The sequence below is a fragment of the Parasteatoda tepidariorum genome, chromosome X2 (assembly GCF_043381705.1).
Source record: "Parasteatoda tepidariorum isolate YZ-2023 chromosome X2, CAS_Ptep_4.0, whole genome shotgun sequence".
Lineage (NCBI taxonomy): Eukaryota > Metazoa > Arthropoda > Arachnida > Araneae > Theridiidae > Parasteatoda > Parasteatoda tepidariorum.
Window position 1 is genome coordinate 55594502 of NC_092215.1, and position 18055 is coordinate 55612556.

General features: G+C 28.6%; 1 protein-coding gene across 2 annotated transcripts in view; it reads left to right on the forward strand.

Moving 5' to 3' along the window:
* The window catches only part of LOC107453352 (LIM/homeobox protein arrowhead), an 81695-nt gene that overhangs the window by 52212 nt on the left and 11428 nt on the right, over window positions 1–18055 (forward strand). Inside the window, exon 3 of one of the 2 annotated variants that reach the window (XM_016070141.3) lies at window positions 12204–12232. The exons of the other annotated variant lie outside the window; for it this stretch is intronic. Coding sequence (XP_015925627.1) covers window positions 12204–12232 — 29 coding nt within the window. The remainder of the gene's footprint in view (window positions 1–12203; window positions 12233–18055) is intronic. 2 annotated transcript variants of the gene reach the window in all.

The window sequence follows — 18055 nt, forward strand, 5'->3', positions numbered from 1 at the left end:
CTAATATTATATATATATATATATATATATATATATATAAAATTTTGATACATGAGAAATCTTTTTTATTGGGGGAACGAATACTACTGACACGTATTTTTAGGAAAAAAGTCCGTAAAATTCTTCATAATATTAAAAATTTTATCTTTTTCAACTTTCTTTTATTTACTTTTTCTTTTAATTTTACCAAAAATCCGGAAAATTCTGAAACAGCTTTCCTAAGTATTCTGGGTACGAGATCTCACACAATAAATATATATCTTATAAAAAAAATTACTTTAAATAAATAGCAATCTTGAACAATTTAAAATCTGAATACTTTTATTATTCAAATCAGCGTTAATAATATAACTAAAGTAACCTTAAATATCCTAAATCCAGAAAGTTATCAAATAACAGCAGTCCTGAGTTTTCTGAATGCGATGTCATACGCTGTAATTATTCAAATTCATTGAAAATTGACCTTAATTTAAAACCCACAAAGTGACGTCCTCTTAAAGTTCACACCAGATTTATTAAAATTTCAAAATACCAGAGTTTTTGAAGGGGGAGGAAAAAAAACTTAATTGAATAAATTGATGTTATCTTGTACTCACGAAGCTTAGACATATTTACATTAAATATTCTCATTTATTATTTGACTTTCAGCACTTTTTGAGAAAATTTGTTAAACAAACGATGCATATAAATGACCTATAAATTACCTGTTTAATCAAAAATATTCTTTGCATTCACTTTCAAAAATAAACTGAAAAAAATGCATTTTTTTCATAAAGTTTTGAATTTTATTTATCACCACATTTTGCATTTTTAGTTGGCAATCCTGTCAATATATCGTGAAGACAGTAATATAATTGTTTGCAAAATAAATACACATTTTCTTCATGTATTGTCTATTCAAAAAGACTCCAAGTCCAAATGGATAAAATTTACTTCCACAATTAATAAATTTATTTTTTAATGAACACTATCACAGTAAAACGTCACATGACATTTTCTAGCGATAAGTACCGTTAATCTGAATTTCAGATCAAAATATCAATAAATTATAGGGCTTTTTCTTCAAGAGTTTCTAGAAAAGTAAATGACCTTTATGAAAAATGTTTGGTGGTAACTATAACACCACGGCTGCCAATCTTCTACTGGTTGTTAAGTTTATGTTTTTATATATGATTCTTTATTTTGTAAATTTGATTATTTCCCACATCATATAAAAGACTCAAAAATTCATTTGAAACTTTGTCCCTCACGTGGTGAGGTTTTTAAAATACTGGCAAAATTGACGAAAATTCTTTTAATTGTATAGCAATCTATAAAATGTTTTGCTGTAGTAGTTGGCAGCTCTGTTCATCTCACGCGCAGGCAACTGTGTGAGGAAAATTTTTTTGGTGGCAGTAATGTCTTGGTAGTCCTAAAAGTGAGATTTAGCAGAGCACCTGGGCTGCGTCCCCTATCCCATTCATCATGAATTTGGGTTCCGTTTGTATTGAGTCTTTGTGGTTAGCAGGCAATGGGGTTGTTCCTTTCAAGCTCTTTGCTTGAGTGTCTAGATACTGATCATTGCTGATTATCCGGAATATTTCATTTTTGTATTAAAAGTGATAATACAATTTAGAAATTTTATTTAAAATATTGAATTTTTAAATTTATTTGAATATGATTTTGATGATACATAAAGAAATCAGTATTATATATTAATGCAAGTTATTCAAACGATAATGTATGTTTAAGCTGTGGTAATTTATTAAATTATTTTTGCTTGCAGTTGTATTTGAATTCCATTTTTCAATACCACTTGGAGTATTCATCTTTAGAACAATTAAAAGTTGGCAGGTCTGGTCATAATATTTTACTGTTATTTAATTCAAAGTGATTTTGCCCGTTAACGCGTATAAGTAATATTAACAAATCTGTAGAATACAACTTTGTACAATTTTTGAGGCCTCTAAAGTATTTCCAGATATAAAAGAAATTATGCAAAATTTAGTGCTACTTTTGCTTCAAGTGGAAAGTAAAAACATAGTAGTCAAAAACCATTTAATTTAAAACTGGTTTTAGAGATTCCTCTTTTTCCGAAATGAATTGTCATGGGCGACTAGAAGTGACGACTAATAAAACTAAAAAATTCATTAACAAACATTTTTCAAGCATGTTTTTTTTTTCTTCAGGAAAGTGTACGCAAAGAACTTCTGCTTCAAGTGTAAATAATTTAAAAGGTAAATCATAGTAGTATTTAAGATTGATTAATTAAAGAGATAAACAAAAATGGGAGTTTTTACCACTTTTTACATTTTAAGTTGCTCGTGGCATCCCTGTTACTAGTTTTTGCTCCTTGTTTTTTTGTTTTTTTATGTATATAGACATGCATTCTTGCACGCTGTATGTTTTTCATCTTTAGCAACCACTATTCTACATGCAACATGGAGCTATATATGTCCTTTGCTTGAAATACAGTTGCTATGCCACTAACATTATACCACTACAGTTGCTTTACACCCCTGCAGTTGCTATACAGTTGCTGTATCACTAACATTTTCATACGAAATTTGCTGTGTAGAAAAAAAAACTAATGAAAATTAGCTCTATAATAAATGGGTCGTATTTTTCCATAAAGAATTACATGCACTTGAAAAAAAATCATTTCCGCAATGAGCTATGACAATATTCCTCATCTTTCGGATGTTTTAATGTTAATAGAATAATATGCTACACCTAAGATCGTTTTTTTCTTTTTTAATCTGCATTGGTTACGTTTTCAGTTTGTGGTAGTTATTAAAAGTTTCTTATATTTTATAAAAGTTTTTGGGTTTAAGTAGTTCTTTGGTTGCGTTCATGCATTTTATTTCCTTAGACTACTGAATTAGAATTTGGAAAATAATGTATAAATGTTTCAGAAAGAATTTGGTTCTATGTGGTACATTTCATTAGGTCTGTTGAGTTCATGTATTGTTCCAAATGTTCATAAGAAAATTTAGAGCTTCCAGACAATCTTTTGTATTTAGACGGTCCTGTCAACTCATTAGCAATGGATATATTTTATACTAATTAAAATTATAAGAAACTGAAGTTTGAAATGCAGATGTTTTTTTTTATTAATATATTTCCTTATAAACGTACTCAAAAGTTACAAGCCAGCTGTGGTTCCAAGTAATTTTTAAATAAAGCTATTAGCACATGAGCCTATATTTTGTTGAAAATAATTTTAAAGATGTTCATAGCTAAAACTTTACATCATAACCATATTAAGTATTGATAGTTTAACAAATTAATCTGATTCAAGAAAAAAAATTCGAGAATATGGTGAAATATAGATCACGTTACATGACAGTGATGGCATCCTCTGGATTAAATCCGATACGTCCAGTACCGAATTTAATCATATTATATACGAGCAGCATCCTAGGGACACACGGTACGTGACTATTTTTCTATCGATTTATGGCCCCTCGAGATTGAAGAGGACGATGCTATTAAATTGGTAAGTACTTTCACAAATCTAATGTTTCATAATTAAATTTTATTTGAGCATTTTGTTATGTTTTAGTACATTTCAGTAATCACAATCAGTATTTCACCGTTTGATCCATTTTATATCCTACCTAAAAATTTAGGCGAGAACTTTTTGAAAACCTGAAAGCTGTGGTTAAACCTACGACTATTCCTCTATGTATCATGAAAATGTTTAGATCACATGAAGATCCACTATACCACTCCTTTCATAATACGACTAAAAATTTAAAAAGTGGTGAAAAGTGGTTAAATCGACGACTACTCCTCTATGTAGCATAAAAATGTTTAGATCACAGGAAGATCTACTAAACCGCTCCTTTCATAATGCGACAAAAAATTTAGAAAGTGATGAAAAGAGATTAGTCACTTTTTCTAGCACAATTCTTTACTATTGCAGATCATTGCAAAGAATTTTTTAACTTTAAACATGATGAATTTATAGTGTATGTCATTGTGGTAGTTACCAGGGCTAAAGAGTGAATAGAAGAACTAGGTCATTCCTTTCAAGAGACTCCTGCCGCTCCGAGCTCCTGATTTCAGACAGTGACGTCACGGCGGCGCAGCATCAACTTCTCGCGTTAAAAATAAATTGTTTAGCATGTAACTTCTTTTACATTTATTTCGATATATTCATTGTTTTCCGTAACTTTTTTTTATTCTGAGGCAATTTTCTTTTCTCACCTGATATCAAACATTTAACAGTCAAATATCACCGGCAAGAATTATTATAAAACACAAAATTAGGAAAACGTAATTTTCCATGTTTTACTTCAGAAAATATAAAGGTGACATCAAATGAATTATTAAATGTACTAGAAGAAATTCTGTGAATAGAAAATCTTTATATTTTTTGTTTAGATGCTTAAGAACGCTTATTAGCCATCGAAATCGATACCTTCTCGTAACTTTAAACAAAAAAGAAAAATGCCGAAGAAAGAAAAATCTCGAACTTCAAAAATAAAAGTTATTAATGCTTGAAAATTCTTCCAATTTCATAATGTATTTTTTAATATCATTATCCAAAATATTTATGTGATTTAATTATAACACCCTAATTTTAAATGTATATAGCCAGCTATTACGCTTTTTGCGAAATATTTTACAGAGAGTTTCCAGAACTTTTGGTTAAGTTTTCAGCAAGCCTCCCCTAGAGAACAAAATGGTGTTGTATAGGGAATCATTTATATGTAGGGGTGTGGAAAATACGTTTAAATGAATAAAAAAAAATATAACTTAGCTAGATAAAAAAATTTTAAGATGTGTTGTGTTGCGGATCAGTCTATCTGAGGGGTTCAGATTTCTCAGTGAGTTAAAAGTTCTCAACAAATCCTGTCTTTTTGCAGATTGACAAATCATTTCCGTGAAATAAAATTATACTAGACAGACTTATATTTTTAAGATCCTGCAAAAAATTAGGATGTCTCTGTGATTACACCATACTGACCAATTTTATTGAAGAAACTTTTTAACTTGTTCAATTCGGCAGAAATATCTTCTCTTCCACGAACACTTAAAAATGTACTTTTAATATCGAAATGTTTATTTTTGTGTGTTTTAATTGCATAAGTTAGGTTTATTTTCTTCAGAAATGACTTTTTAAAAAAATAACAATAAATAAAACCTGAAACCATCTATAATATTTTATTACAAATTTGTAACTACTTTTTAACTTTTTTTTTAATACTTAAAGTCTAGTGAAATATGCAATAGTTTGTCCAGAAGGTGATATGTTATTATATTAAAAATGTAGCTTGTCTCTATAGTGACCCAAACCATTTAAAATATTAAATACACTTCGCGTGACTTTTAAAAATGATAGGAAAACTAAAGGAAAAAATACGAGACTGTACTTCAAAATTTTAAGGTATCCCATAAAAAATTGAAATTGATAAAACAGATCTTATTAATTAATATCTTGTTAAAACTTATCTGACAAAAAGCATAAACATTTTGCGGTATATAATAAACTTTTTTATCAAATTCTTTCAAACATTATTTGGGAATAATATATTTGTGAGAAAAAAATAAACAGAGTGATATCCGAAATATTTTATTACAGATTTATTTGAAGACGGGGTTAATAATTCTCTTTACCTTATTTTAATTACTACTACTTAATAAGAAATCATGCAAGCATACTCAAAACTAGTGTGGTTGAAACTCACTCATACTCATGTGTGGTAGTTATCTTAGCATCAGGGTCTAACTAACTATACTAAATAATTAGAAGGGATCTAGCTAATTCATCTGAGTGGGAATGTATAATAAATCGCCGAAGCGCAATTGAATGGTGAAAGTGTGGTTGAAAATGATATATATATATATATATATATATATATATATATACAGTCGGACTTCTATTTAATGAATTTTTCTTTGAGAACCACCTATCCCTNATTGATACCATGCAGATATATATATATGATATTTGATTTTGATCAGAAAAAATCGTTTTTCTTAAACGTTTGTCACAACTGATAATTATGAGGATTTATCCACCCAACTTTTTCTACATCTTCTTGAAAAATTTATCTTAAATTGAGACCAAAATTTTTTTTAACTCTAATTTATTAAAACAATAATTTAATATTTTATAGGGGTTAAACAAACATATCTATACTATCTCTATGTAAACAGTCTTTTTACCAGTAAATGTTCGGGAATATTTTTCGTGACAAACTATTGGCGCAGTTTGCAATCTTGGAGCTTTTAGAAATATCGACAAAAGGAGAATAGAAAGTAGAATAAATTTTTTATAGTTTTAATGCCAACAATTTTGAAATCATTCTAAAGGTTGCAATGGATTATTGGAAAACTATTTTTTATTAAAGTGGTATAGAAAATGGAAATAAGCATTTAAGCTCCTTCTTTTGTTTTTTGTCGATGCAAAAGAAGGATCCCTTCTAAGAGATTCAAGCATGATCTTTCATTATGTTGCTATAGTTTTGCCATATAACATCTACCAAAATTAAAAGAAAAATTGTTTACGTAGAGTTGGAATAGAAGTGTTTTCTTATTTCCCGTAGCTTCCAATTGAAAAACAAAAACATTTTAAGACATTCTGAAGTTTTTGATTCGAATGCAAATGGGTTAATACATGTGTAACCACCACAACATAAATTTTTTTAAGCAAATCTATTTTCATTTTGGGTGCTGTTAGAACTCAAAATGTTAAAATAAAATATCTTAAAAGGAATTCTTCCAAGGGAATTTACTATTGATACAACTCGTGAAGTAGGATTCATGAATTTTATAGTGGAGTTTTCATGCTGTAATTATTACTTCTTATTACTTTGTCTCCTACCGTATAATTACTCATTAAGCTGCCATTCCATAGCTTTCTGATAAATCCATTTATGACGTTTTCTGTACATGAAAAACATCAATATAAAAGTGCTACAAACAGGGAAGGGATAAAAATATGAAAACACTTTTATACTATATAAAGAATCTTTCTTTCAGCAGTAAATGTTTTGGAAGAAACTGATGACAAAATTTGAAAAGTTATGCGTTTAGAAATGATGCTACCCATGAAAAATTCGGATTTACCGAAATGTTATTAGCTTATTTCTACTACCAGCAATTTTAAAATCATCATCAAAATTTATCTGGGTTCCTGAGGCCGGCCCTTTTCCCATCCATCTTAAAATATTATCTTTAAGGTGGCTCTTTTTGGTAATTGGAATGCAAATTGGAGTGAAAAGAAAATGAAATATTTTGTATTTTAGATAAAGTTTCCAGGTTTATGCCTTCCCTCAAGTTTTCAAAAGTAAAAATTTCATCAAATCCTTCGGTGATACAATTTGTGGTCTTTTCAAAAAACTTGTAATTTTGCTTTGCAATATGATAATCTAAAAAATCTATGTTGAGATCGCGATGCATGTTTTTATTTCGGATTTTTCCGTGTTATATCTTTAGAGTTTCTCTAGAAATGATGTGGAGATATTACACCTAGCTGGAGAAGTTAGGATGGAGCATTAAGATATTTACTGTTTATTTTCAAGTCATGCTGAAGTATTGCGTTATTCATAAAGAATGCTTTTAAAATTACAGTGGGGTTAAAAATTGAAAAAAAAATCGTTTTGGTTGATGAAAATTTTGCATGGATAAAAAAGACACCATTTTTAAAAGCTTTCAAATTATGTCATCAGTTCTGATCCATCCAAAACTTATGCAGATAAAAAAATATTAGTTTCCTTATTTTTATTGTGTTTGGTTATGCAAAGTTTTATTTTATTACCAAACATTTTAGCTTCAAAAAAAGCTTTTACTGCAGAATCAAACATGAATATGTGTTATATGTGCAAAAATAATTCTAATGTATAACCACTCTTCTTTTTTGTAAAAAAGAATTGCGTTTTTGAGAGGACGCTAGGCACAAATGGCAATGGTAACAATTGAGTTAGCAACAATTATTTTCAAACACTTTTCGTGAAAAACAATTATTTATATGGTTCTTCATGAGAATTTTTTCTCTTAATACGTACTTTATTGGTCAAAATTCTTATTAATCAAACCAAAGTAAAAATTTCGGTAGCCGATAAAAGAGTAAAAAGATAAAGATTGTTCCGCGAAAGACGCTTGTGGAAGTAGCACAGGAGTATCAATATATATCTGCAAAAGCTTGTTCTTTTTCGTCCTTTATTTCTCTAACAGCATCTAATTCTAATGACGTCTAGAAATGCTCAGGATGTTATAACTGTATTTATTTTAAATTTACAATTCTAATTTTTTATGCTTAGTGATAGAATATACTCAGAATATACAACATCCTCTCTAAAAACGAATTATTAAAGGATAATATAGCTAGAAAAATCTTTTATCACAAAAATTTCATAGTAGCTGAAAGGCAATAATCTGAAATCAATTATAATTATGAAAACTGTGATGAATATTATGAATAGTATTTATTATAAGTATACAAATATCTTTTAGCTAAAATTATATTTGATTCAAAACAATTTGAAACATGATGTTTGCAATCAGATGTTATTTCCATGACATATCAATGACCAATTTTACTACCTGAAATATTTTTTATTATTAAACGTTTTCATTGTAAAACGTTTTCAAATGGGTTGGTCAGATAACAATGTTATGAGTAGCAGCATTTTTCAAGCAATATAGCATTTCATGTTGCTTTAATATTATAATCTTTTCTAGAAATTGATACCACGCAGGCTAAATTTTAATATTGCTCGTACCTCCTTCTAGCTTTCTTTACTGCTAATATGAAATACGATAAATTTTGGGCCGACTTAAAAATAGCCACTATTACTGAATAAATATACAGGGGGCTTCGTTACCACCACTCTTAATATATATTTTCAGAACCCATAATAAGAATAAACGCAAAAACGTTAGCACATCAGAAATCATTTATTGAGGACAAAACGAAAACCAAAATTTGGAGAATCATCTCTGGGAAAGACAGAAACATCAAAAACAGTTTGAGATTCAGATGAAACGTTCTTAGAATCAACTTTTCACTCCTTAGCACTGGAAATGAAGCAGGTTGTAATGTTTCATTCCCACCTTCTTCAACATTAATTCCTTAGATTTGTTTTTTTTTCTTCCTAGCTAAAACACTATTTTTTTCCACTCCTAATCTATAGGAATAAGCTAAACAAGTTTTAATATTGATTTGCAATATTCTATGTTAACACATTAAGTCATAGGATTTACCCACAAATGATATACATTCAGGTATGTTCCCATTCCTTTTTTTTTCCAATTTCTATTAACGGATGTCGACCTTTAAAGGTTCTCAAATACATTTTAAAAAATAGGTAACCATCCTTTATAGTCTTTTTACAGATTTTGTAACAAACGCCTTTTTTCCAAGAAATCTATTTAATATTCGTCAAACGGTGCAAATTTTTTTAACCCATTCTGGAATATTGTCATAAGGCATTTTGTAGTAATGCAGGCAATATTTTTCTGGAAAAAAAATAGTTAGGCATTTATGCTTCGACAAATTCGATATTTTCTAACGTTAGCTACCATTTGTTTTTAAAACACCATTATTACAAAAACTCAAATGCATAATATTTTTATTATCATGAATGTTACTGTCTTGTTTTCTTAAAAAGGATGACTAAAAATGTAAGAAGTGGTTGAAAATCTACTCAATCTCTCTAATCAATCAATTGTAACGACCATTATGACTTACATTTCAAATTATTTATATTTGAACCAAAAACATTCTTTGCATTAAATTTCAATAGTAAACTTAAAAAAATGCCAATTTTTTTCTTTTAAAACAAAATTTTGAATTTTATTAGACACCACTTTTTACATTTTTAGCTGCCGTGGCAACACTTCTTTAAGATGGATTTCAAGAAATTGGGCTCTTTTTGAAGAAAGCTTCCTTTGCTTTATTTAGAAAAACTGGGCACCTGGGCCACGTAGCGGCCCCTATCCCATGCATCATGAAATTTAAAAACATTGAGGTAAAACACTATGAATTTAGCAACATTGGGGTAGCTATACAAAAAAGGTCAAGCACTTTGCTCGATAAATTAAAAGCTGAGGGTTGAAATTATGATAACAATAAGAATATTTTGAATCTATTAATCAATCTATTGAAAAATGGTTTATATAGTTTATAAAATAAATATCAAAAGTTCTTTAGAGTTCAATATTGAGAGTTTAGAGTTTCTGAGTTTGTTGATGTTGTTTCCATCTTGCTCTAAACTATGTTTGACTGTTGGTTTTCACAATCATCACTGATATGAAGAAAGCTTCTGAGAATATTCGAACCATAATAAACACAGCAAATTTAAATTGAAAATTTTCCAGAACAATCAGTAGCTGTTTGAAGAATAATGGAACTTTTACCAGAAACTATTCGGCATATAACATTTATTGAATTAACTAGCTACACAGTAGAGTTGAAGCCCCAAGCGTATGAAACTGCTTACGTTTAGTTTGAAGTTCTTAATTTAATGTATAGCAAAAATAAAGTAACTCCATTTTTTAAATCATGATTGCATTTTACTTAGATTTTCAAAGTTTGTAGAATGTGGGAAAAACTCATAGATTGCTTTAAGCTTTGTAAAAAATAATACATTTTTAAGTCTTAGTTTATGAACTTTTAAGAAATGGTTTCAAAAAGTGAAAGCAAAATATTTAATTAAAAGCAGTTATCATTTTGCAGAAGAATTTTGTTGACCATATGATAATAATATTGATATAGCTCAAGTCAACGTAGTGGAAGTTAAGTGGAAAGTCCCCTTTCACTTCATTGCAATATTTGTAGTTCAGCATTAATTGTTTAAGTGCATAAAAATTTACTATTTTCTTACCAGAACACTTTAAATCAAAACTGTTCATTTCTGGGATCCTAATATAGTAAGCCTGATTAAATGCAGAACTAGTTCGCAAAATACCGGGAATTGCAGTATATATATATATATATATATATATATTAAATTTTTAGAAGTAAAAGGTTTTAGTGGTTTGCAATATTTTTGTGTTAAGAAATTGGTGCATTTTTTCTGTTTAGATTACTTGCTCATGAAGTCCAGAGAAGTCTCAAAAAATATTTTCAAGAATTATTTGCAATGTTATGCAACAACTTTTTAATAGGTTCAAAACAAATAAAATGAAATTTTCTTTTAAGATATTTATGCACAGTGGTTATTTATCAGTGGTTATATATTAGTGGTTATTTATTAGTGGTTATATATAGTTGTTATATATTAAGATATTTCTGCATAAAAATCAGAGCAAAAATCAAACATTGAATTTTCCAACCACTAGAGAAAACGGAGAAATTTGGCACCTCAGCTTAAGTAATTGAAGACTTAACTGTGAGGGAAAAAAATAAAATTGAAAAAATAATAGTAAAAATTAGAATAAATTAGCAATTTTTTGATTATGAGTAGGTTTGCCGCAATCAAGAAAATTTTAACAACGTGTTGTTTTATAAAGCTTTTTTAAATTTGGAAGGCTTTATTTTCATATCAATTTTATCAACTCCGTTCATAAATTTACAAATGTATTTAGGTAATCTAGTAATTCGTTTCTTCAATAGCCACTAAATGCAGAACTCCCATTTAGTAGGGGCAGTAAATTTACTTTCAAGTTCTTTACTTTCTTTCTTTCTTTTTTTTTTTTTTTTTAAGATACGACCTTAGAGGCCTAGAAAAACAGAATTTTTATAGTATCATTTACAAAGCAATATGTTACATGCCTTATTGTTATCACTTTGGATAAATTTTTTCCCACCATAATGCGAAAAGACATTGCAACTACAGGAGATAGAGCGTTCGCCTTCCAATGAGGTGATCCGGGTTCGAATCCCGGAGATGGCTGGTCGATCCGGCATCCGGTTGGCACCGACCACAGTGCTGACGTGAAATATCATCAGTGGTAGACGGATCATGATTTAGAGTCCCCTTTCCGTCAGGCTAACCGTGGGAGATTCCCGGAGTCTTCCTCTCCATGTAAAGCAAATGCGGGTTAGTTCCATCAAAAAAGACCTCCACAATGGCAAATTTCTCCCAATACTTGATCCAGGAGTTCCCTTGTCTTCTGGATTGGGTTCAAAATTACAAGGCTACGGAGTTGAACATTAGTAGTCATAAACCCATAAAATTGGATCGGCTGTTCAACGACGGTTATAAAATTATAAAATTATGATATTAGTTTCAAATCTTATATTTTAACATTAATTTATTTTTGTTTAGGTTGAAAGAAAGAAGAACCAGAACATGACGTGAGCATGAAATTTATTTCTTTAAACTGTTTCTTTTAACATTAGAAAATCATTTGCTCAACTCTGTAATATACTACAAATATATTTTGTACTTGTTTTTATAACATATTTTGTACATTTTTAATCAATAAAACTATTTCCACTGCTGAAGTTTGCTTATAGATTAAAACTTTTGATCTTTTATTGAACTAAGCAGCTACTGTCAAAATTATTGCTAATAAATATCTTCTCTTCATTTGATTTTTGTCTATATTAAATTTTGACTTGTCTTTCTGGAATTAATCCTCAATTTATCTTTCATAAATATCACATTTAGTTTTCGTGATATGTGTTGTTTCAAGCTGTTACAAAAGATGAAACAATAGAATGGCCCAAAGAAATTTGACTTATTAACCGTGCTATGAATCTGTTATTAGGATTTTAAATATCATTAAAATAATTATCATCATTATTATTTTGTTAAGCATATTCTATCTTTCTACACTATCTTTGATAATGCTCCAACTAATAAGAAAAAAAGTTTTTCTACTGTTTAAAAAGCATTTAAATTAAGAAATTTGTCTGTCTATAATTTAAACTGGTCAAATAGAGGAGAGCTGTTTCTATCAGTGATTTCGCAAAGGAGGCTTTATAGTGGGAAAGGGGGAATTTCTGCACCATTTCTACGCTTTTTTTCTAGTAGTTATTATGTAACATTCTTTATATTTTTAACACTACTACACGATTCATATTAAATGACTCTCTCTTTATTTTTAATATTTTAAATTTGAATTTTTTAATTACTAAGTACAAACAATTTAAACAAATATAGAAGACCTGACAATTGAGCAGGGATGCTCGCAAAATTACATAAGTTAAGCTTACTTTAATTGTTATTTCCAATCCACTCTAATCATTGTGAGTAGCCAGGACTTTCGGGTTGCCATTAATGATAATCATGCACAATCCTGCGAACTTTCTAAGTTTTTCTGGGAAAATTTCTTGCAGTGGTATGCTTTAATGTTTTGTCTTTTTTTAAAAAAAGATTAAATTTGTAGTTATTTTTTACACCACAACATATAAAGGACTGCCAACTTCTACACTTTTTCAAAATATTTCATAAAGCGGAAGGCAATAAAAAACTACAGCTATCAGATCGTTTTGCCAACATTTTAATAACACAAAAGAACTGGAAGAAAGCGCTTTTTATATGAATCATTCACAAGTAATAGTGTTTAAATAAAATTTACGAAACAAGGTATTAAATCATAAAATTTGCTAAAACTAGAAAAAAAATGTATACCCAAAAAGCGTAGAAAGTTAGCAGCCCTGTATGTAAAGTATTCTACTTTGATCCAGCTCTCTTGTGGGGAGAATTGTTAACAGAATTTCCAAAAAACTCCTTTAATGTCTACCACTATAAAATAATAGCGTTATAGTCTTTTGGTTAACCCATTAGTCGTCCCGTTTTGGGAATATTTTCCAGAAAGAGTAATTACTTAATTATTTTACTAAGAAGAGTAAAAGAGAAAGAGTAATTACTTAATTAAGAGTTATTACTTAATTTTCATTCTTAACATTTATTTTGCAAAATTAAGATTCTCGTGTTCGAATTTCGCAAACTAAATTATATGGATTATTTGCTTAAAATTTAACTTTGAAGGAAATCAGTTAAAGAGTTTTTGAGAAATGAAAATTTAAACATATGAAAAAATAAAACTTAATCTATGAAGAAAATAATAAATATTAAATTTTGTAACTCAGAAATTGTTTGATTCAAATTTTGTACATTGTCAAATAAAATTTCACAGTTTAAAATAATAGAAAAAACTTATGTGCCTTACTATTTAAATTTATTTGGCCTTTATTAAATAAAATAATAATAAATGGTATTTAAAAATCATTTTTTTCTATGAATATATCTTTCGGAAAATGATTTTCATCAGGCGGGGGGGAGGGGGGGGTAAGAAATATCTGAATTTTTTCAAGAGAATGGTTGGCGAAACTGACTTAATTACTGAGACCATATTTTGAAATTATGAAATCAAAATTTTGCCAGGGAAATAAAATGTAAATAAAGTGAGAATAATCTTATATTGAGTGGAGGTAGAGTTTTGAATTAATATAGTCATAGCTGCCAACTATTATCTCCTATTTATTTCAGCAATAGGTACATTTATTAAACATGTTATAATTTATTATCGGAACTTATTAAACAAGTTGCGAAAGAAAAAATAAATAAAATCGGTTCACGAACTATTAAATTTTGCCTTAAATTCATTAAATCTTTTAAATAAAATTTTCTTAATTTATTAAGATAAACTTATTATGGTTAGGAAGGAAAATAAAGTTGCAATACCGAAAAGCACAGTCAAAAAATAAAATCAGTTTGCATGTCGGACATTTGAGTTGTTAAAATTTATATTAAATTTATTAAACCAAATCTAAGACAATCTTTGAAATTTTTTTTTATTCTTATTCTTTTATCTTTTGTTTTAAAATTAAAGGAGGAAAATTCTGAAAGATTAAACTTTACAGTTTCATTAAATCAAATTTTTTAATTATAATTAAATTTTTTGCTAGTAACTTTTCTTATCTCTGTATTGAAATTAAAAGTTTTATTAAACAAAAATAAATCATATTTCGCTTTATCTTTGCTAGTAAAGAAGTCTCCTTTTGTTTGTTTTACTGTCTCTCCGCAACACAAACAGAAATTCTTTGATGGGGAAGCAGATAAAATTCCACAAACAAACAACCGATGCAAAAGGGTGCACGGTTGAAGAAACACAAGTAGCATTTTTTGTGCTTTTTCCAAACTATAAAAAGAAGGAAAAAAAACACGAAAAAAAGGGAAAAGAAAGAGCAATAAAAATTCGACAACTGAAAATTCGAAGGGAATTAAATAAAACAAGGAAAAGGGAAAAACAAAAAAAAAAGAGGATCTGAAACAGGAACGTTTCAGGAGTATTTTCCGGGCAAACAATTAAGGGCCGGAGAACCGATGAGAGTGAATCCTTAATTGTGGAAGCCGGTCGTCGGGCCACGAAACAATCGGATTAGGGGGATTCTTGCCTGGGCGCACCTGTGGGTTTTCAAACAGCCCCGGGCCTAGCTAACGAGCGTTGTAGTTGAAGAGCTGCGCGCCCCTGCTCTTTGTGTCGGTACCGACTCGCACGGAAATTGAGTTTAGGCTGCTCGCGGGGCATAATGCAATCGCCGTGGCTTTTGGATCTCCCAATGCTGTTCAGTCGAGCGACAACTTATTCTCTGATGAAGCTGACTTGTCATCGATCCTTCTTTTCTTTTCTTCTTACCTTTTTCTGTCAGTCCCCTTTTCATGCATTGCACTGCAAACATCAAGAAAACAGTTAGAAAAGGGTTTTATAAAATCCTGTATTCTAAGAAAGTCTAATTTTAAATAGTATTAATATGCACTTTCTCATAAAACTATAAAGTAATGTAACAGTTTTCTTTCTTCAGTTTTGTGGACGGTATTAAATTGAATTTAACAGATTTTATTTACCGGCAAACACCATATTTAAACTTTTGAATTATTTCTTCGAATAAATTAATTTCAAATCAAATTTATTAAAGCAAAGGTCAAATTATAGTATATGAGTTTTGCCACAACTAGAAAAAATCTTTTGTTCAAACCATGAAACTAACTCTCCAACAAAATACTAGTTTAATGCAGCTAAGTGAGTCAAAAAATATCTACACTTACATCGTTAGTGTGTTTTTAAACTGAATATCATAACTTAATTTGTTTATATTTAGGCATAAATATTTATGGGTGGTATTTTTAGAGGTAAAGTTTCTCACTTTAAAGTTAACAATTAGTTTATTTTACCCATTCTAGGGTACAATATCCAATTTATGAAAGTTATTGGAAAAAAACAATTGAAAAAAATTAACTAATTATTACTGTAACTGATGATAACTATTGTTAATGAACTAATTATTATTGCAAACTGAGTGGTGACACCTGGAAAAAATTTAAATGTTTCATGAAATGGTTCACTTTAATTTTCAGAATTGTGTTGATCCGTTTTAACATCTAGATGCTTTAATTTAATATGTGATTAAATAAAGTATATATAATAAAATATATGTAATAAAATATATATAATAAAATATATATAATAAAATATACATAATAATAGATTCTTTAATATGTGAATAAATTAAAATTAAAATGAATAAAAATAAAATGAATATAAAATGAATAAAAGAAAATTTGTTCTTTCTGCACCACTAATTAAAATTTTCCCTGGTGTGGCCACATTGTTTAAATACGGCCAAAAGACGTTGATGACTTCAAATAATTTACAACTGTTATTTATAAAGCTGCTTCATAAAATTAAAATTTTCAATTTTCCCGGTTCTGGCCACATTGTTTAGATACCGCCAAAAGACGTTGATGGCTTGAAATAATTTATAACTGTTATTTAGAAAACTGCTTCATAGAATAAGAAGCAAAATAAACATTTGTTTAAGAGTACTATCTATCGTAATTTAAATATTTATGTTCGGTTATTTTTACTACTTTTAATTAGTTATTTAATGAGAACAGCGTCCTTACAATGCAATCAATATGTATTAATGAAGGCTGATAGTTTTTTTCAATTGTGTTTATTTTATTACCACTTTTCCATAAATGCTTAAGTGATGTTGAAGCAATTCTATGAGAGCATTTTTACTGTCGCTTGATCTGTTCTGTGGACTTAAATTTTAGAAATCGAGAAAAGTGTGATATGGTAGAATTTCACTAATAGTAGTCAATCATGACTACCACCATAAATAAATGTTATGAAGGAAATTTGAACAGGAAAATACCTTGAAAGAAATACCTCTCCTAAAGAAAATACTACTTCCAACATACATCTTTTAATTTTTTATATAGTTTCAAGCCTGAAAGCGAGATGGAAAAGAGAAAAAGCTAGTAGTAGAACTATTTCAATAATAGATAATTTTCGGGAGGAATAACTGAATTCTTAAACAATAAAGAATTCACTGCTATTAATTTTTTCTCCGGGAAGAATCAATTCAATATATAAATTGTATCCATTAAAAAAATTTGGTAGTTATGGATATTTTATTATTCTCGAAAAAAAGCTAAAAATAAAATTTATCTGTTACCAGTTTTTACTCTTTTCCGTCTTGATATATACGGACTTACAGTCCTGTATAGTTTTGGATATGTTATGAAAGTCGAAATCTTTTTAATTCAAATGTTAAAATATAATTTCTGCTACCACTTTAAATATATGGGAAAATTAACATGTGTGAATGATTAATAACTTTATAAATATAATCAAAAGATTTTATTCGACAATATATATCAATGATTTAAATAGTAATCTATTAAAAATTTTTGCTTAAATCACGAGAAATTTTTTTTTTTTTGCTCAAGCCCCTAATATTTGAGGGTATGGCTAAGCAAGAAACTTTTCATCACATCTTGATCTGCTGTTTACTCATTTTAAAATGCAAAATAATTTTGTTCATGTAAAAAACTTTGATCAATAATCAGGACACGTAGCAAAATATCATCTTAAATTACTGTTGAACAAGTAAGAAGTAATCATGAAATTGAAAAAATGGCGTCACTGCGAAAGAATGATATCAGAAAGTTTTTTTTTTTATTGAAATCAGCCGTATTGCACTTTATTGCTTTGTCGAAGAATTAATTTTCGCAAAATAATGAAAAAAGAAATTAATTTTTAGGCCTAATAATGATCACTTATTTAAACTTTCTTTTACTTACTATACGACAAAGTAAATTTCGTAAAATAATGAGAAAAGAAATCATTTAACTTTCTTTTAACGAACTATATTAACTAA